Source organism: Meleagris gallopavo, chromosome 10, assembly GCF_000146605.3.
Source record: "Meleagris gallopavo isolate NT-WF06-2002-E0010 breed Aviagen turkey brand Nicholas breeding stock chromosome 10, Turkey_5.1, whole genome shotgun sequence".
In the NCBI taxonomy this organism is placed as follows: Eukaryota; Metazoa; Chordata; class Aves; order Galliformes; family Phasianidae; genus Meleagris; species Meleagris gallopavo.
This window is the reverse complement of record NC_015020.2, coordinates 15759719-15781639: the sequence shown is the minus strand read 5'-3', so window position 1 is coordinate 15781639 and position 21921 is coordinate 15759719. Positions and strand designations below refer to the sequence as shown.

The following is a 21921-nucleotide window of genomic DNA, read 5'->3' as shown; positions in this document are numbered from 1 at the left end:
CCCCGCTCGTACTGAGCACCCCTGCGTGGAACGCTCTATGGCTGCGCGTTCTCCCACCACCTCCCACCACCCGCTGAAGCCCCGCGACATACCCGGAGCCCACCGGGGGCTGAGACAGCTCTCACTCTTCGGAGACACAGCGGCAAAACCCAAACGAAGCAGCACTGACTTCCACGAGCAGCTGGGGACAGCACCAATAGGTGTACAGCCAGCTTCCCTTCAGCATCAGATGTAGATGGATTTATATCAGCTATAGAAGAACAAATGAACAGAACAATCCCATACCCAACAAGGTGATGCATAAGGCTCACATCATCCTGGAATCCAGGAGCTGGTCCACGGCTTTACCATGAAGGACAAACTAAGCACCAGTGTAGGTGCCACAGGTCTGAGCACTGGGTCTGTCCCAGAGCTGCCCATCTGTGTGATTCACCAAATGCAGGTACGTGGCCCAGGTGCACAGGGCTACGCATGTGGCTGCTGGAGCACTGACAAAAGAAAGTCACAGAATGAATTCTGATTTCTCATGCTGTACTTGCTACCAGGATGTCTAAGTACTACAGCACTAGAAATAGGTGGAGCCCCACACATTAACATGACACACGTTGTGCCACACCACCTCTACTGCAGCAGTTTTTCCTATTTTGTTCATAAGGGAAAGAGCCCAATATAAGATCCTGAAATCATACCCCACACTGTTCCCCCCTTACTGAACACTCACCTTGCAGCTGGCTCAGGAAGCTGTCTTCTGCTCCCTCCTGCCCTTTGCTTCCAGGTCCGTCTGTTCACTGCCTTCCCTTCTGCTTCTCTCCTTTTAAGATTTGTTCCCTGGGAATGAGAAGCTCATCACATACAATGCAGCCAGAGCTAAGAGCTTCTCCCAGGGCTCTTTGAAAAAACCTATACTCAGGTCCTGCTTCCATTACATCACATTACTCCTTAACAGCCAGGCGGCACCACCCATCAGTCAGCTGCGGGATTCAGGCCCACATTAATGCACAGAATTAGGAACCAATACATGCCAGATTTCCTGTTAAGGTCAACCCTCACAGAACAGAGAACCAATGAGGAGCTCCAATAACTGGCTCTTAGCTTTCTTTCAAGAGAAAAGTAAGGGGGGAAAAAAAAGAAAACAAAAACAAGCCAGCCAGGTGGTGAAGACAAATTGATTTCTAAAATACATTAGTGATCTGTTCAAATATGCACCAGGCCTCTAACCTTTCTCCCCAAATTACTCAAGCACTAGGATCATTATCTGGCCTAAGAAAAGCATCCAAGGGCTTGCACATTCTAGAGCCTCAATTGTTTTCAGACTTTTACAACATGCTATCCTGCCTTAGAGCTGCACAAATTATTTTCTCTCTTGCCTTTTGTATCAAGTGCTGGCCACTCTACAGTACAACCGAAGATCACATCTCTAGAGTTCAGAGGCGATTTCAGCTGAGAAGGCTGCAGCTGAGTTGGAATCTTCCATCATATGCCCATTATAGGCTTCATAGGAGCACTACTGAATGGATAAGGCATTTGCCTCCTAAGCCAGCAATTGAATGTCTGTGTTCCATCCAGAGTGCCTAACTGTATCAAGCGAAACATTACTGAACTTCTCATACATTTGCTCAAAGGCAGCAAGTCAGATTTTTATGTCTAGGGCCTGACCTACTACAGGTAAACCAGTAGTCATGTCAACAAAAGCAGAAGCTTTGGACAACACCATTAGCAAGTATTTCCTTTTCAACCATTGTGTTTTAGTTCTTTTTTACTGCCTGTAAATAATAGAACATGAATTTACCAAATTCTAGTTAGTTTGTAACCATTATCTTACTGCACAATAAGCTCCCAGCAAGTCCTTTCTAAGACTTCTTCCTGCCAGACAGCAAGGGTGAACATAGGTAGTATTTTGAAGATCAATCTTCTGTAAGCAGCAGCTGTCAGGAAGGTAAGGATTTTGTAGAAGTTTGGCCAGCATCATTTCCTTTTTACCCAAAACCAAACTGCCACAAGTCCTACTCAAGCAAGTAGAATGGTATTTCTATTTGCTTGTGAAAAAATGATCATCATTCTTTAAATTATGCCTATTATGGAAGTTTATAACCACGCAAAAAAATTACCTATAATTAAACCAGTAAGTTTAATTTAGACACACTGTACATCAAATATTGTGGGCAAAATAGCACAATAAAGAAGCCTAACAACAACACAAAATCAACAGATTTCTTTTCAGTAAAAACTATTAAGAAAAGGTTGTGATCCATAAGTGACATATTAAAACATTTACAAAAGGGAGAACAGCAAAACAGCAATTACTTTGTACTTCTGTGAAGCTCTATAGTTTTACTTAAGTTTATTTCAAGGTAATGAATTGTGCTAATTACGGTCTCAACGTTGAATGCATCGTTTAAAGAGAAGTGAATCCTTCTTTCTTGCCAATAGTTGTAGTTGCCAATAGTCCCCTTTTTACATGTGGGATTTTTGTTTGGTTTGCTTGGTTTTTACTATGGAATTACTTTTAAATGTCATTCATATATTCTTCATGAATAATTGCTGGTTCTGCACCACTTTCTTTTCTCTTAGAGGTGTTTTGCAAACAGAACTCCCACAGACACTTCTCAAGGATTGGTCTTCTTTAATGTGACAGAACTTGGGGCACGAATGCAGTCCTTGACAGCTCTCCTCCAATTAAAGCTTCTGTGCTCTCATCCTGGTCAGTCAGCTGGTGTCACATTACTGGCTTTTCTTCCCCAAACACCTCAATTAGTTAAGATCAGTCTGTTCACAGTGAGGCAGGTCCAGATAATGGGTTCCATTGCAATTCAGAGAATTATTTTTCTCCATATAACTATACTTTCTTTGCACATATTAGTGGTGAATTTCAATGTGTAATCATCAATTGATAAGTATTAAGTTGTCATCACTTTGTCGTCTGCAAAACAAAAATTCACTCAGTAAGGAATAGAAAACATTTACCCATGCAAGACTCAAGAAGAGTTTTGCACATTCCGCCCTGCACTCTCCCAGTTTCAGGATACAGCTCTCAACACACACACACAGTATGTTGACAATCAAACAGAAAATTGTTACAAAGTTACTTGCATTCCAGCTACCAAAGTTCTGCCCTTACCACACTCCGCAGCATATTGCAGTAAAGCACATTTATTATGCTCAAGTAGATAATAATCTTGCACAGCAAATTGGATGTGAAATTTGAAGCCATACCTTGCTAGCATTTTGCCAGAGTACATCAAAAGTATGGAGCTGTACTTCACAAAAGCTTCAGTATGCGAGCAGAAGGATTTGTTACACTAGATAGGACTCAAAAAGCTTTCACATTCAGCACTATTCCTTCTCCTATAGCCTTGGCTTTCCTGCCAGGTGGACTGTGCCCACAGCCATTTTGCACACAAGTAGTTAGGCACTCAGAGGTGTATTAGATTTCCTCAGAAAATGAATTAAAGAATAGATTTCCAAACCTGATGAGTTTCAGAGGAGACCTTTGTATCTCACAAAGGAGCCTCACTAAGATCTCTAAAGGCTTGAGTTCAGTGTTTCCAACATTTTGACAGATTATGTTTGCCTCACAAACATAACAGAGTTTTGGAAATAAGTACAGGTCCCTTGCTGAATCACATCCTCTTGCTGTCTGCTACTTCCTCCAGCCTGGTGGAAAAGCTATTTCAAAACAGAAGACTTACAAAACCCCTAAGCTGCAAAGACTTAATTTGCTCCTGTCTTCTTGGCAACTCCACATCATGCTCTGCCATCCTGCGATCAACATCCACTAGTTTCTGCACAGTGATTTACGTATGAGCAGAACACTTCAAATGTGTTTAAACTCAATAAACTCCCTTTCACTATTAGCATTCTAAAGATCTAACACCAAGTAGAACAGAAAAGGAATAAGCGAGTCCAAGTATTGCGTGGGTAGAATTCCAAGTGCTCCAACATTTGTGTAAAAGGACTTTGCAGTGAGAAACTAACCAGTATTGCAAGGATAACACATTAAAAAAAACACCCAACTGACCTTCTACAGCAGCAGATAAAAGGCATGGAAGTTTGTTCTTTTCTGTAAGAAACACTGCCACAGTCTTTTAGAAATTCATCTAGATCTGTTGCTAGAAACCCACTTTGTTGGTATTTCTGAAAAATAAAGCATGTTGCTTACAACGCATGAGAAGTTATCAGGCATTAGGTGTTCTTTTAGAATATAAAAGCCAGAAGCTATTTGGCTCATTAGTTTAATATGCTGTAAGAATTTAAAAAAAAAAAGCAATTCTATCCATAAATACCATATATGTAGTGGGAACTAAAAGTGATATAGAATTCATATTGCTCAGAATCTCTTTTACGTTTGTTTACTGTCTGTGAGACCAAGCAAGCAATCTTTAGGTGTATTTGCATTGATTGCCTCTTGCTCCCATTAGCTGCTGTGCTCACTGGGTTCATTTTCACTAGAAACTGCAGTTCTGAATTCCAAAAGCCCCACTATGAATGTTCAGCATCACTACTCATAAGAAGTGCTCTGCAAAACATTGGTTCAGCATGTTGAAATGTTTCCCTATTGATACACATTATGTGCTCAGGGGAAAAAACAACAGTAAGGAACTATTTTGCAGTTCAGAGCATGCAATAAACTCAGAATCACAGACAGTTAAGTCGTATTTGGAGATGCTTAGAAAATGGAGTTCTTGCTCATTCTTTAAACTGCGGTTCATTTCAGACCTTGCCTTATTCTGCTGGCTTCTTTACCTAACTTAAGACCTGTAGAGTACTTTCCACGTTTGCCTTCCCCATGGTTACTGCAGCTACTGGGAGCAGGAAGGGGAGTCAGCAGCAGAAAACAAGAACAAAAGGAAATGAAAACTCCCTTTCACTTTTAGCCCAAGATAGATTGCACAAGTTTACCTTGCAGAAGTAGTGCTCTTGGTTTGGGGTTGTTTTTGTTTAGAACAAAAACAAAACAAACAAAAGACCACATTCTCCAGCAGCACACGAATCCTGTCTGGATACCTATACAAGTTTAGAGCTACCTTTTTGGAACTAACCACGTTCCTGCTAAGTAGCTTCTCTCACAGACAGCAGTAAACCCTCCTCAAACTCAGCTTCTGGTGCCATGAGAAGAAACACTGACTCCAAACAAGACAGATCCAGTTCTGTGTAACCATATTTAAAATCTGATTCTTTCTACTCATCTTTCAAATACCTTCCAGCTATGTTTCCATTAGCTATTATCTTTTTGAAGCCAATTTCAGCACCAGAAAGTACAAAATAGAGGCTCACATTACAGATGATTTCCCAAGCCAATTATTGGTTAGTCACTTGGGTGATTACCCAATCATCATCCCAGGCTAAGCTACAGAGTTTTAATTTGCTAACAAGTCATCATAATTAATGCTGAATATTATGGTGCTGGGTGATGAACAAGAATGAATATGAAGCTGGTTAGAAATGCAATAGAATACAGATGTTTTACCTTTATGGTGTCATAGGCGTCTGTGATCAGAGCAATAAAAAGGCTGAGGATCATGTATATAAACAGAATAATGAAGGAATACAGATATAACCGACTGAACGTCCACACCAACATGCTTTTCTGCTGGATTTGTGCAAATGTTGCAAACATATCATCACCATTGACCAAAGAAAACAAACACTCAGCTACTGTGTTCAGGTCTTCAAACTAGAAGGTAACAAATACAATGTCAGATTAGAATTCAACAATCACTCATCCAGATTAAAGGGAAGATGAAAGTGCTATTACAAAAGTTTTTTGTTTTTTTTTGTCAGGGAAAAAAAAGCCAATTGAAACATTCCAACACTGCCATATTTTGTTTCTTTTCTGCACATTCAGACTGAAACACGTCAGCAATAACCATGATTATATTGCTACACAATTCTGAGCACTTTACACCAACGCCAGAAATATAAGATTTGTTCTCAAGAAATACCCTGCAATGCTCAACAGGTACAGCAGCCAATAATTTTTCTCTGTAGTGGTCACTTATTTAGATGTTGCAATAACATCATCTGTCATTGAGAAAGCCCTCTGAGCTGTAGCTAGAAGTTACAGCAACTGAGGAACTGTCTGGATAGAATTATGGTTTCATTTCAAGGACATTGTCTCAAATATCTGATATATTCTTTCCCCCCAGGCTCTGAAGCTAAATTATCATTTAACTTCTGCACAACCACCAGGTAAGTACACTTCCCCTCTGCCTCTGCAAATAACCAAGTCTGTTAGCAATACTTCGTGAGCCAACATGAGTTAATGCACAATGTTAAAACATTGCCATAATTGATGAAGTAACATGACTACCGTCACTTCAGTTGCAGTCCTATATTGAAATCAAGATGTCAAGATGCATATGCTTTAAGAAAAACATACTATTGCACAAGAACAACAGGTCTGGTCTTACTATTGCTCATTTTCTTTCTCTTGAATTCTTTATTTTTAAATGTACTGCGAGACCCAGCAGCACATTTGTATCTAGGAAGACAAGGGGCATGGCACACGTAATTCTTGAGCAACTGCTGAGTTCTGATGCCAGAGAGAAGCCTGATAAGCAGAGTTCACCTGCAAGCCCTCCAAATTGTCACTACACTGCAAGCAGGATTTTTGCTCTCTCCTTGACTTCAGTAACAGAAGGGAGGGAGTTACTGAAAAGAAAACTCTTCCATACTTGTGTTTTTGAATTAAGGTTCTCAGATTCTGAAAACATGTATAGATCTTCTCTTCTCTGTACATGCACAGATCAGAAAGGACAGGTTGCACAGCAAGCACACTGCCTGCCCCCCACCAGACTCTGCACAGCACCACACTGCCTTCCAGTGGAGCTATGCAGAAGCATTCATAAACAACACTCAAAATCCTGCAGAACTACAGTTGCTTCTCTCTAGAAGGACCTGTGAAAGAGTTAACTTTCCACAGATATATTATTAACCATGCTTCTTTTCACTGAGGGAACCAGTGTATTTGCTGCAGAGATTGCAGGGAAGTAGGAAGAATAGCATTTGTGCTATGTCTCTCATAAATTAGTCTCTGTCATTACAAATAATTCTACAGCACATAGTATATCAGAGAAATGCACTGCTATCAAGTTGAAATACATGCAGACTGAACATTGTTTCTTAAAAGAGAAAATTACACCAAATTTGAGGAATTAAAACTCTGGGGTACAGGAAGCTGAAGCAATTGCTGCAGTGTGCATCTTCATCACTATGCACAGTGTGTGCAATCAGAAAAAAAAAAAACAAAAACCAAGAATAAGTCACACATTTGTTACTCATTAAGAGATAGTTACAATTGATCACATTAGCAATCTGCCCTTCTTTTTTGTCCCTTCCCCTCCCCCCAGAGAGTCATACTGAGCATCAACCATGAAAAGAACCCCAAATTTACAGTCGTTTTTGCATGTATTGTGAAATATACAAAGCTTTGCTACCGTACTCATGTTTCTGACAAGAAGAGGAATGCCCTAGGCAAACATTTAAACTTGGTATCAAACAAAACATACCCTCATAGGAAGCAAAGTAAACACAGAAAAAGAAGTCATTCCTCCTTTTGAGTAAAGATTTAGTGGCTGTAGTTACATTGCTTGGGAAAAAATTAGAAAACAAAGTCAATCTGTGAGATTCTCAGAAATGGTAGCAGTGAACTTCATCCTAAACACACTGGAATTACCAGAAGAGGGCGAAAGAGAACAGAGCAATGCATCTTCAGCCAGAGCCAGACCCTCGCCTGGGTAGCCCATCCAGGCACCAACACAAACAGCCTTGCTTTGGAGATTACACGTCAGTACAATTTAGAGTACAGTTACTTTGTTAGAAGAAGCAGGTGACAGAAGGTGCACATGGGAGGAGAAACACAGCTTCTAACAACAAAACATACACACATGAAACAGGTCTTAAATTTCTAACTAGGAGCAATACACAGACGTACATACAGTCAGACCAGGGAAGAAATAACACTGCTGACATACCTTCTCATGATATGGTCCCAATACAATCCAACCACAGAAAGTATAGCCAAGATAAATCATCCCAGCACAACAACAAAACCTTAGCACTTTGGGTAATGATGCTTGCATAGTTAAAATGAGCACCTACAAGTTAGGGTGGAAGAAAGGAGAAAGAGAAAAAAATTACATGTGAAAGAGATTTGAATAAGAGTGACAGATAAAAATATAAATTTTAACTGTTGTATATTTTATTTCATCCTTACATTGTAAGTTTGAAAATATCCCAGGTATCTGATGACTCCAACCCAGACAAATAAAGTTGAGGTTCCAAGTAAAATGCTGCATACATCATAACTTGTGAGATTCTGAGGGATCCAAAGAGAGCAGATGGTCAAGTTGCAAAGCAAAAGATATGTCAGCTAGATGAAGTTTCACCAGGTCAGATAAATAAAGCAGGGCAGTCCAATATTGAAAGGATGTTGCCACATCACAAATAAATAAATAAATAAATTCAGACCAGAACAAGTTGCACTTCATTTAGAGAAATCACCCAAATACACTAGTGCTGTACATGGAAGCACAGCTACACCAACATTCTTGAAGTTTCACATGACGTCCAGAAGAACTAGAGCCCTTACTTTGGTTATTGTACAGTTCTAAAATTGGACTGAATATCTCAAAAATTTCATTTAAAAAAAGTCTAATGCGCACCATTGTTAGGCCAAAACAAGCTTTCATTCTCTATTTCATAATATGTGAGCCATCATTTAAATGAGAAGTGAACCTCAGGACTACAAGCCCCATCTGCACTGCAAGCATTAACAGATTTGAATAGGTTGCCAGCTGTTTCAAACTAGAACACCACTTTCACTACCAGCAATGTTTATAACCAACTCTAGTTACACTTGGTCTTAGCAGAAAGCTAGAACTGGTGACAATAAACACACAATATTCACCAAGTTTAAGATTTCCCATCCTCATCCCCCCACCTCACCACAAAGCCGGACATTAGTACATGCTTCCTCTGAAAGCCACTGTGAGCATTTGCCCTTTGAGCATTAGTACACCTGAAGCAGCAACAGCACACTACCTCCAGTTTTTCCAGGATAAAACGTTTTGTAAACATGTGAATTGTTGACACAGTTTTTCCAATAAAGCTAGAAGCTGCTAGCCAGACAAAACACATCAATATCAGCAAGCTCAGATCTAGAGGTCAAGGACTAGCAGCTGACAGTGGCTGTGCCTGTAGTTTGGGCAGGTCAGGACCACAGGCTACAATAGCCATGTTTGTAGTCTCAGGAAACAGAGCTGTTGTATCTGAGGGGATGACTCCTGACTTCCCTGTGCAATACGCACAACTACTTTTATGATTTTATTTGGTCCCATCCCTGGAGGCATTCAACACCAGGCTGGATGGGGTGCTGGGCAGCCTGATCTAGTGGGTGGTAACCTTGCCCTTGGCAGAAGGTGGGAACGAAATGATCTTTAAAGGTCCCCCTCCATCCTAAACCACTCTATGATTCTTACAAGAATAAGATAATGCAAGGCTATTAGTTAGGAAATACCTACACACAAGTTCTAAATCAGCGATTAGGGGATTCAGCACTGTGGAAATAAGAAGTTTAGATAGCTTATGTGATCTTGCTGAAAGACTTTGGGGAAAAGGGAACTGAAATTAGTTATTAGTCAGAATAACCCAACACAGCATTCATTTTATGGTTAATGCTCACATATCCTTTTTGATGCATGGAAGAATCCCATCATCACCCATAAAAGAGGTGTTCAGGAAAAAGGATAAGCCCAAGAGTTTGATGCTACAAAAAAAAAGTCTCAAGTGATAAACACACAAAGCCCCAGATGGCTGCCTGTATTCCAGTACAGCTATCAATGATGCAAAACAAATAAAAGCTAACAAAAAGTAAACAAGATGACAAGTGACTGCTGCTGCTCACTTTCATTTGTCACCAAGTTAAAACACATTACACTTGATTCTGATGAGTCTACTACTTTACCTAAAGCACCTCTCACCTTGGCTTTTATCTCCATTTTTAGGATTGACCCAGTGATTGTCATCACATCGCTGATAATTACCAGGACGTACCAGCCGTTTATGAACTCCATGCGATCACTGTAACTGACACAACGGTTGTATTTCTCCAAGAAGAAGTTAACAAATCTCTGTTGAGAAGCATTTATGTGTTCAGTTACAGGTCTCCTTGCAAGAAAAATATGCACAGATGCCTCAATACTGTAGCAATACTTAATGTTCACATACCCACTTTTTGCCCACAGTATTTGCTAGAATAACAGCGTAAAAAAAAAATCATCAGTAATAGCAACAGAAATGAAGAAGAGGGAAAAAAAACATTAAAACTGGTTTAGACTAGTAAAAACCACTTTCCACAGAACAGCAGATTTCGTAAATCATCCTTACTAACTTAGCCATGGCTTGTTAACCTCTGTTCAAACTCCTTCACAAGCAGTTTCTATCAACCCCCAAGAGGAGTAAAATAAGAATTAACTGTAGCTCAAATAGAGCTGTAAGGCAATTCTCCCTTTCAATAGAGCCGATGTCACCTCCTGCATCATACTGTCTGCTCTCACTTGTTCTTTTTGCTCAAGAATAAATGCCCCCAAGAGAGGCAATGTAATAGTTCATATTATAGTACTACACAGTCTGAAATAAAACCCCTTTCTGCCATTAACTGTTCATCACAGACACTTCCACATCCTTTCTAGAGGCAGAGATGCAGTAAGTGCAAGGCTTTGCAACAGATGTGCTAGTTGATAGTTCAAAACATTACTACACAAAACTAGCAAACACAATAGAGAAAAAAGGAACATTGGTATTATGAGCACTACACTTACTTGTCGTAGTCTCAAGGCAAGAACAACGGACCGTGAGCAGAGGATGAGAGATGCTAAGCAATTTAAGATGACAAATCCATCAAAAACTAGAATATACAAACTGTTTTTCTGGAGAACTGTAAAAAGTCAAGGAAATAAAATAGATTTTGTTTTGCCACATCTCTTTAAGCACATATTGTTACAAAACATCACCTATTTTGCATTTAAACACTCTCATCCCATGAAGTAATGAGGTTTAAAGATATTCCTTCCTGAGCCACATGTCTGGAGCACAATTACATGGATGACAAGAATGAAAAGCATGTTTGAATTTCTTGAAATTAATAAAGTATAATAAAATTATATTAATACAGACATCCTTTTTCCCCCCATTATGGTCATCTATCCATCTTTGTGCCAAGTACTTACATAGGGTAAACATCTCAACATCCTTAGAAGCCAATCAAACAAACAAACAAAAAATCCCACCTCATTTCTCATTCCCTGACATACAGCCAGAAACTTGTTTGACTTTCTGCACTGTGTTCTTTCTATGCACAGGTTTACAACCCAAGACACATGTTTTCCTTAGTTTACACTCTCAGTTGTTCCTACCAGTTTCACAACATAGATGTTGAACTAGACATCATATAGTTAAAATAATTACTTTTAATCGTTGTAAACAGTGTTTTAGCTTGATTTTATTACTGAATTTTGCATGATCCTTCAGTTGGTTATTCCACGTGAATAAACAAACTACTCTAGACAACTAGCTGAAAGAGAGCTGCCAAGGAATCACTGTACATAAATGCACACCAGAACATTTGGTGGTTATTCAGAACATACTATAAGATACCACTCTAATATCAGTTCAACATGCTATTATCAGAGAAACATTGGCTTTGGCCAAGCAAAAAGCAAGTTATTTGACATTGCCATTAACTGAGATCCTATACAGGACATGAAGTTACCACTGTGCCACAGCCCTTTACAGCAAGTTTACAGGAGAAGTAGCTGCATAAAGTACAATACAGCGACTATTCCTGTGAAGCAGGTTTTAATACCCAAATCTCAGCCATCAGATAAAGCCTTAACAATAGAAAAAGTGTAGATATCATCCTTGCTAATATATATCATTAAATTTAACCACAACAGAGGAGAAAAAAAGTAAAAACTTCAGAAATAGTATGCTTCAATTACTCAAAGAGAGATACCTTTGAAAACTATGAGGCTTCAGCTGGGAATTAACCATTGTTAGTACATTTAAGTGAACTATTCAAATAATCTCAGAGCAACAGAACAATTAAAATCCTCCTTCCAGATGGAGCCTGATGCTGACACTCACCACACCACTATACAGAGTGGACTGTTAGCTCAGTACCCTTACAGAAAAGAATTACTTCCCAGACGTAATTACAAAGAGGTAATGATTGGTATTAGGCAAGGCTTTTTGTTGTAGTGGCAGTGAGTGGGCAGGATGAACAGCACAGAGACAGTCTTGTTAGACTGACTCTTTCAGAGCAGGGAAAACATCGGGAAAAGATGCATAACGCTGCCATCACAAATAAGTGTGCACCATACTTACCAGAACCGAGTATGTGCCAGTCTTTGCATTCTTGAATATCAGTATCACTATTAAAATAGATTTTGATTTTTCCACTGTGAGCTCTATTGTTGAAAGTAATCTGGAAACATAGAAGTATATCAGAAAGAAGACTAGCAAAATTTTCTTTATAAAACAAGTCACAAAGCTAAGTGTTTTGACATAATATACATCAGTACTTGTTAGTCAAGTAGGTTTTAAGAAAGTTGTTGCCATAAACAGTGTAGACATTTGAGAATATATACTCAAAAAGGACAAAAGCAGTATTTCAAAAAGTCAAATATCAGATTTAACCTTTAGAAAGCTAACAACTACATATCTTCTTCTCAGGCTACGAAATTACCAGCTGGAAATAACATTGTCCCATGGAAACATCTTAAATAGCCTTAGGTTAGAAGAGGAAAGTAAGGACCAGGACATGCTCAACTACTTTTCCCTTGCAGTCTAGACATAAAGATGTTGCTTGTGGGCCCCTAAACTCAGACTACATATACGGTGTTGGAAGCGTCATACTCCATACTCACAGTATTTTGAAATGCATAGCAGTCAGGCAATTCACGGGCATGGATTGTTTGTAGGGCAACACCTTTCAGCTTGAAGGAGATTTTAATCTGTATAAGCCTAAATGTTTTTAAGAAGCGTATAAATATATACACAGATATACAAATGCACAAAGCATAGAAACTGCAAAAAAAAATCCAAACCCATCCAATTTATTTAAAAGTGGGGGAAAAAAAATCCTCAAAATATTCCTCCCTCCATCTTCCCCTCCAAACTAGTTTACCTGTAAAATTCGAGATTGAAGAATGAAGAGTTCAACTTCACTTCAGTGTTTGTACTGGCTAGCTCCTGAGGCTTTAAGATAATACAGTCTGTGGGGGGGAGGAGGGGGAAAGGGGGGAAGAAAACCTGTAATGTTAAAAATTTCACCTAGAAAGAAGCACGGAACTGAGACAATCAGTTTCAATCACAAGTCCTAATCAAACAAGTACTCAAACAGAGCCCCAGCTCAGGGGACCACACAGCAGCTGAAGAGAAGCTTTAGTGAAGCCTCTGTATCATGTGGTGGTAGAGACACCAACCCACTGAAGTTACAGCCTTACCTGTGTCCAGAGATCTATATTTGAACATTTCAAATGGAATGGAAATTTAAAAAACAAAGCAAACACCATCCTAAAACCAGGGGAAAAAAAACAAACAAACAAAAAACCTCGCAACCTTATGATGACAGCTGAACAGCTTCCTAGAAAGCAAGAAGGAAGGAGGAAAACATTAATTTTCCTGTCGTTTTCATGAGGGGAAAAAAAAAGCTATTACAATAGCATTAGAATTTAAACACTTTACAATAAGATGCTTTTTAGTACAATGGTATCATACCTGTTTCTGTAGAAACATCTATGTTTGGCTTGTCATTGGAAGGAAGCATCCCACCTTTCCTGTACTGTTGTTTACAGATTTTTAAGCCTGATCCATCATGTTCGTAGCCAAGTGTCCCCAGGGATATGTTCTTTAATTGTCTGTACTAGTTCAAAAGCAACACAGTACCAGAAGTTAACAGAGATGCTTGCGTTTTTGCAAGAGACAATAACTTGCAGTTACTCGTATCAACATAACTTGATAAAAAACACTCTCAACTTGAAGACTTGTGTGAAAGAATAGATTTTGGAAAGTTAAGACTGCTGGCCACTAACAAGTAATACTTGGTATGCTGGTTACACAGTGGCTGGGTGCCCCATACCCCCCAGGATGCCTACCCAAAAAAACTAAAAACCCTTGTTTGCTGGCCATTTACCGGACAAGTTATATGAATATGTCTGGTAGGGACTTCAGTGCAGTCCTGCAACTAACCACACAGACACCAGGGATATCTTACAAATTAAGCTCATGAGGTTACTCACTTTCACGTCACTTGGAACTTAGTTCAAAATTCAACACGTTTTAAGAAATCTGATGCTGTATAAATTAAATTCTTTTTCTATCTTCAACTCAAATGCTAGTGTGACAGCCAGTTAAAAGTACAACACTAAGAAATTTTAAGACTCACATGACCTATTTATGATTCAGCACTAAGGCCTAAATAACCAGTAAGCAATCTGCAGAGCTCCACTCCTGTTCCACGATAATCCCTTCACTAAAGCAATAATCTTACAGTAGGCAGAAAATTAGTGTACCTGAATTATAACTGCCTCTCTGAAGAGGCTGGAATTGGAAGTACATACAACCCAATTCAGTTTTCATTTTAGTCCATAAAATTCACTCTAAGAGCAAAATCAAAGCTATGCCCTGTGTGACTACAGAAAAGCAAAGCCTTCACTGTACAGTTTGAAACCATGGAGCATGCACAGAGCTTGGGCAGCCTCCAAAAACAATTTAACTTGCCCACTTTACACAAGCACAGAGGCAACTCAGAGCATGTCTGTGAAGAAGGTACTTTCTTTCTCCCTTATTCTAAATACAGCTCAAGTCACCTGGAAGGCATTACTGTGCTAGTTTCTTCACATGAGCTTAAAAACAAGGACTAGAAATGCAAGTAAATGCAGCAGTGTCAAGTCAAGTATTCTGCATGCATGGATCCACTGAAAAATAACAATAACCATTGTGGAAACCCAGCTCAGAGCAGCTCAGGGACAGGCCCGCGTGCCAACCCATCTCAGCACCAGCTGGCAGCATGCAAGAGTAGCTATTAGACCAGGGGCCCTTTAAGGAAGGAGGTATAAACAGCTAGTAATTCATTAGGTTTTAAAAATTACCTCACCAAGCACTTTTGCTTAGGGCAGCACACAGCACCGGTTAGCTCTGAAAGACGCATTTAGCTTCCCAGGAGGCTCAGGATAAATAAACATGGGAAGTCAGACAAGGCTTCCCTTAAGAATTTTTTTCAGTTAGTTTTGATACAAATTATATTTTTTCCCTCCTTAAACATCAATTTTTTTTAATATGCATCACTTGCCCATAGGAAGGAGGAGAAAGTGCACAGCATTTTTCCCCACTGGCCCATCACATAATACCAGTCAGCGGCCACTAAGAACTCCACATGGTGTGTCCAAGGACTGTCCTCATACAGAGCTCTGCTTTGCATTGCTGCTTCCAATCCCCAATACGTTTGGACAGCCAGCAGGAAAAGCTACCCTCTGTACCCAGTCAGAATACAACTGTAACTCAAACTGAGGAAGCCAAATCTGATTAAGGCAGGTTAACGGAACGGAAACAGCCATTAACCACTGCTTCACATCCCTCTCAGGGCATCTCCAAATCACTGAATCTAGCAGCTGTCACTCTGTTCACATGTGTTCTCAGACCCTGTTTCTCTGACAGGAAAACACCTGGCTCTAAGTCGCGCGCACACACACACGCACACACACCTTTCAGTAAGTGCTATAGAATAGTATAAGTAAAATTTCCACTGTTACATTTCTAAACAGCCAGGATAGAGCAATGAGCAGAGCACCCTGGTCCTCCAGACCCACTGTGCAGCTGGTGTGCACAGCCACTCCAGTGGCTTCTTCATTGCAGAAGCTTCCAAACTGGGCCAAACACAGGAGTATGGAAAGCTATGCACTATTCTAAGTGGAGATGTCTGTTGTATTTTTCTTATCCCTACCAAGTAGGAAAATATCCCACTAATACACGTATAAGCCTAACATTCACTAAGATCTTAACAGCTTCAGTCATAAATAGCTGTGTGTTATTATAATCTTCTATAATACCACATACTTCTACTTGCCCTTCTCCATTCAATGTTCACTTGAAGTCAGTTTTTAAAGACTTACACATGACAATAAGCTTTGGAAACAGCACATACCACTAAATAACCCAGATACACAATTTTTTAAGCTCCTTAAAAAATTCATCTGCATTTATACAACATAGATATATTGTGAAGAGACCTTTTCCTGATGCCTGTATCATACACTGACTCATCCTTGAGGACATAAAGCTATTCTTTCTCTATTGTCTTCTATCTGGACTTCATCTCAGCTTTAGCAGCTACAAAAGAAAGAAAGCAAGAGAAAGCAAGCAAGGAAGTAAGAACAGTATAGTAGAAATAGAAGCAACATTGAGAATTCCAAGGAGGATCGAGAAAACTGCTGCAACACTCACTTTAACATATCAGGAGACAGAGTTTTATCCTTGCCCAGCACAGCAGAAGCACTTTGCATCTGTTGATGCTTCTGCTGTAGCCTACAGATATCCAAGAAGCAGCAAGTCCCCACAAGAGGGCATTTAACAAGGTGGCACAGCCTTCACACACAGTATCCCCATGTGCTACTGGGCTCAAGGCAGGGAAGGGTGAAGTAGTTTAAAGGTACTTAGTGTTCACGCCATTTGAACTGGCCTGGGCCCATAACCATCCCAAATGCAGGAGTCTGGTCTCATTTTACACAGACAACCTCTTCATCTCATGACTCCTGGATGAACTTAAATTAAATATAAAAATATTCACTGAATTTTCATCCTAGATTTATTCACCTTCCTCCCACAATTGTAAAGTAGCTGCTTTTTAAAGTACTATCCTTAACCAGTCCCCCTACATTCCTGAAAGTGACATATTCCTCAGTTTGAGGCCTCTGGCACTTGCTACAAAGCTGTGATTCAGTGTAGCTGTAAGCAGAAAATTTTTTGAATACCATGCATAGGTATACCCAGGCCCCTAGCTCTTCAACTAAGACCTAAACAAAGGTTGCAGTTCATGGAAGATGACTGATTTTCAACTTCCTGGATTTCAGCACTAAACAAATAAAATTTTGTCTTGGACTCATCTCCAGGAGACAAAAATGCAGACATCTAGACACAAGCTTTGTGACACCCACCTAAGGGGATTCACCAAACTATCAAATTTGAAATTCAAACGGAAACTGAAAAATAGAAGCATAGTAAAAATCTATTAGTATTATAAATCAATCAGCTTTAATACTCTTCATTATGAACAAATACACTTACCTGATCAATAACATAAAATATGCTGTCATAAGCATCCTGTTGGGTATATATGCTGCAGCTGTAGTCATCCTCATCGACACCAGAATAGCCTTTCAGGAATAGGTGTTTAAAAGCAACAGTGTTCTCCTCTTTGAACGAAACCACCAACTGGTTACTCAAACCAAAGAAGACAAGCTGACAAGAGAAATACAAATTGAAGTTTTGAATGTTGTTGAAGCAGCAACATTTTGGGAGCAATTTGAAAGTGTAATAAATACAAAATAGGAGTGTGTGTGTTACTGAAATCCTGCTACAACGGGAAAGAGAACCTACCTATTTACAATATTAAGTAAGGCCACAAGGCTAATAAAGTCAAGGTTTCTATATGCTGAGCATGAAAAACAGAAATCAATAAGGTCTACTGATCCCAAAACTTTGAGTGCAGCAACTAAACAGAGAGATGGTCACTGCTTTGTTTTATGCATCCACTACCAGCAGCTCTATCTGGGACCTGCCACAATTTTTGTGGATGATGCAGAGGGCAGAAAAGCAGCCTCCTAGCCCAGAAATGCCCTGCTTTGCTCCAAGACAGCAGCAGCTTCTGAGCATGGTACACAGCCAGATAAAAGTGTTATGGGACCCCACAGCAACAAAAGGCATCACTCCCTGAGCCTGGCATTGCTTAAGGAAGCTATAAGAAGGAGCAGCAGACAGCAGTTACTCCTCAGGATTTGCACTGACCAACTGCGTGGATGCCCCATTTCCATCCACTACGGAAAATAAAGTCTAGAAGTTGAAATCAATCTAGAAACAAGATTTTCTTCATGAACATAATATCTGGAGGATAACCCAGGCACCAAAAAGCTAATTATCATCCTAGACTTAAAGTGAAGTGAAACTGGCACATTACTGTATGGAGTTTCCAAGAAGCAGAGAAGAAGCAAGAGAAGCTGCAAGCAGGGGAACCATGAACTCAGAATTCCCCCAAAGCAAGCAAGCAGGCTTCACTAACATTCAGATTTCTGCACTGAAGGTAATGGAAATCAAACACCCTTCACTGGGATTCTTCATCTGTTGTCTTAGGTAGCAATTGCTTAGACTGGGGACAGGCTAAAGGGATACATGCAGCAGTACTGTTTAGACCAAAACCTTCTAGTTACATAGCAAAGCCACGACCAGGACAAAGAAAAGGGGATGCCAGCAGTGCCTGGTATACATTACCTTTAGATTAATTACTGAATCTGCACACTTCAAGCCAATTTCTAAATTAATTGCATCTTCATGATTGTAAAATTATTATCTGAGTGCTACAAATGAGCCTGCAGCACTCTACTTAGGATAACTGGAAAAGGATCAGGGGTCTTCCAACCACAACACAGAAAACAAGCATATACAGCAGGGTTTGCTCAGGGGACTCCCCAGGGAATTTCAGCACAGCTTTAAGTAAAGCTCATTCTCCACACTGGAACAGAAGTAACAGAAAACTGTTCTACTTACCATGAGTGGCTTCAGTGCATTCCCCAGGACTCAGCCTGAAGGCTAGCACAGGTCTACTGACTCTGAAGGGTCTTGTGAAGCTGTGATGCCTCATGTTTCAAGTGGAACAAACCTCATATTTCATATGGTCATATCTAAAAGGATCAACCACTGTAGCCCGTTTCAACCTGCAGCCCAAGCTGTACTGGGATATCAGGCCTGCAGCAATGAGGCCAGAGACTTCATCCAATCTTTCCAGCAGGGATTGGAGGGTGGAAGTGCTCAGCAGAAGGCAGGGTCACATAAGCATGGTAGGGCTTTGTCCTATCAGGTAAGCCAAATACCAGCCTGAAATCCTCTAGCTCTGTGAGTTTTAAGGAGTTGTATATTTACCTATACTTGCAAAGTGTCAGGCGTCAGTGTCCTACATTTCAAAGGTTTGGAAAAAAACTACAGATAGATTTTTCTACTCTCACAACTGTCCTGTTTTGCTTCCCTCACCCTCCAGTCAGCATTTCTCAGTGGACTGCAAGATAATCAACCACACCATGATAGCAGTGTTGTTCAAATACCCGCTTTCCTTTGCCTCTACTTATGCTGTCCATGGACTGTTTGAAACACAGAAGCAAGAGACATGTCTGATTTCAACTGCCCAGCCATCACCAAGCAGACTATAGTATTTTCACATTGAAACTTATACTTGATGTTCCTGGCTGCATTATGAAAACCATTCCTTTTGAAATGGCCCAGAGAAACAATTATATATGAATGAAATAGGAAGCAGAACATGCAGCAGTACTGCAGCAGCAAGCACTTGGTAAGGTCATGCTGGATTTCGCGGAAAGGATGAGTCATTTGTTTTAAAGCATTACCTTAGAAACAGCTAATTAGCTGGTCAAACACTGCCCCAAAACCTTCAGCAGGCATTTGTAATTTAGGTTATGTTATTTTTCCCCTTCCATACATGCCTTCCACAGCACTTCTTTCTTTCAGGACTGGAGCAGCAAGCCTAAGGCAGTAAGGAATACCCAGGGATGGCAGAGTGGAGGATCACAGACCTGCTTCTCCTACATGACATCACTATGCTTTCTAAGAGTAACAACAGGGTAAAGATTACCTGAGAAGTCACCATAACTATCTTCAAAATCTGCAAAGCCAGCTTCCATGGTATCTGGTGTCTTGCTCTGTATTTGTCACAGGGGTTCATGAAGTAAAATTTCAAATCCTCTTTTAGAGCCGTCTCTTTTATATCTAAGTCTGACTGAGCCATCATATTTCTGCCATATAAACAATATATTAATTAGAAATCAGCAGAATGCTTCAGCAAACGATTTCTTCATGTTGCAGTTTCACCTCAGACATTCACATTACATTAAAGGCCTGTGAAGTTTTCAGTGTTTTGTCTTAAAACAACAAAAGTTAAGAAGCATTTCCCTTCAATCACATCATTAAAATAATTCAACTGTAGCAACAGTTTTCCCAGGAAGCAGTCACTAGACAGAACACTTGAGAGTAGACTTGGTACAGCTGTTATCTGCTTTTTAAAGCTGAAGCTTTGGGACAAGCAAAGGCTGCTATTAGCACCTCCCAAACAACTCACATTTCACCACCAGAAACAAGTGCTGAAAAAAGCTGAGCACAGCACACTGGTGTTACGAACCATTTTTAGGGTTAAAGTCACATATATTTATTTATTTAAATACTTATGCATATCATATGTGCACACATACATTGGAGGAACAAGCACAGAAGACTGTTGTAGAAGCCTAGAATCACCAGATATTTCTCCTTCCCAGCCAAATGCCACATTGGAAACTTTCCCCCTCTCACAGATTTCCAGCCCCCTTTTACAGGGCAGCAGTTGTCAGAACTTCGCCACCTCACACAAAGGTCAGAACCAAACAGTTATCAGTTGTAGGGAGAGAGAAGTTAAAGCAGAACAAGCGCATCAGAAGCAACCATGCATGCTAGATAGCCACATTAGCCATCCGTCAAACTTCTCCCGTGTTTTGAGCTTCACAGAAGTAACCACTTTCTCTCCAGCTCAAAAAAACAAAACAAAACAAAAAAAACCCCTCATTCCAAGTTTTCAAATGCATTTTCACTTCTTTGTTCTCACCTGCCTTAGTGTTACTGCCTGAACTACAGGCCATGAAGCAATGAAGCACACGTGGTTTGCCAGGACCAGCAGCCTCCCAGCAAGAGAATGAGCTGAACACAGCCAAAGCATCACAGTGCCGTTCCCCCACAGGAGGAAGTGAAAATTAATTCTAACACTCGGATCTCAAGTGTTACCTTTATTATACCTCATATCAATCATTCACAAAGATGGCAGGAGGTGGGCTGCCTTTGATTTTGAGGCAGGGAAAACACAGGAAGGTTTTTTAAAAAAACAAAAAACTTGAAGAATACAGCTCTACTTAGCCTTTTTAAGAAAAAAACACAAACATTACTAAAGCTAACCCAGTATAAGAGAGAAACTAAGAAGAAAAGAGACCATCTGACAGAAAAACATATCATAATTATAGCTGGGAGTACTCTCTAGGGAGCAAGGCACATTTGCATTGTAACTCAGCCCTGACACCCCACAACTGCTGCCCTGTGCCAGATACTCTTCAACAGGCAGAAGCAGCACTGCTATGCACGCATGATGATGAATGAGCAAGACCCAACCCAGGCTAGAAGCAACAGGAGCAGGTGGGAAGGAAATAGGATGCAGGCTTAAGCTGGGTCTGATTTAAATTTAAAGCATGAAAGTGTGACAGAACTTCTCCAAGACAGAAAAATCCTCCCCTAGACTTCCAGTCAAGGCATATCTGAAGGAACAGCCCTTAACTCAAACGACAAGCCTTCTGACAAGGGCTATTTTCTTAGAGATTCACATACATACCATAAAAATACGGTGGGATTTTCCAAAGCCGACTTCCAAGCCCCTGCAGCTACTCTAGCAGCTTGACGAACAACAAACTTTCACTTCTGCACAGCTTCACCCAGCGCACAGCTGAGAACCACCGGCGCTGCCCTCGGCTCCCTCCGCGGATCAGCTGATGAAACCCCCAGCAGGACAGCAGCCGAAGGCAGCACGCGGTACAGCAGCGCTCGCGGCACAGCCCGCTATCGCCC

At 40.3% G+C, this 21921-nt stretch overlaps 2 protein-coding genes across 3 annotated transcripts in view; both read right to left on the bottom strand.

Moving 5' to 3' along the window:
• LPAR3 (lysophosphatidic acid receptor 3) overlaps window positions 1–681 on the bottom strand; it is a 16005-nt gene extending 15324 nt beyond the window's left edge. The window contains exon 1 of the mRNA XM_010715968.3: window positions 93–681. The gene's annotated coding sequence lies outside the window, so the exon portion shown is untranslated. The remainder of the gene's footprint in view (window positions 1–92) is intronic.
• A 1428-nt stretch (window positions 682–2109) lies between these two features.
• MCOLN2 (mucolipin 2) lies at window positions 2110–21902 on the bottom strand. Of its 2 annotated transcripts, none has more exons than XM_003208742.4 (14): window positions 21689–21902; window positions 19916–20075; window positions 17344–17517; window positions 13780–13924; window positions 13187–13274; window positions 12927–13023; window positions 12385–12484; window positions 10821–10936; window positions 9981–10130; window positions 8216–8317; window positions 7974–8096; window positions 5468–5674; window positions 4019–4134; window positions 2110–2920 (listed from the first exon to the last, which is right to left on the bottom strand). In XM_003208742.4, exons 2-14 carry the CDS (start codon window positions 20069–20071, stop codon window positions 2884–2886), a joined length of 1611 nt encoding a protein of 536 aa, XP_003208790.2. In that variant the 5' UTR covers window positions 20072–20075; window positions 21689–21902; the 3' UTR covers window positions 2110–2883. The 2 variants fall into 2 exon arrangements, with proteins under 2 accessions (XP_003208790.2, XP_019474216.1); XM_019618671.2 differs by lacking the exon at window positions 21689–21902 and adding an exon at window positions 20918–21023.
• Between the last annotated feature and the right edge of the window lie 19 nt (window positions 21903–21921).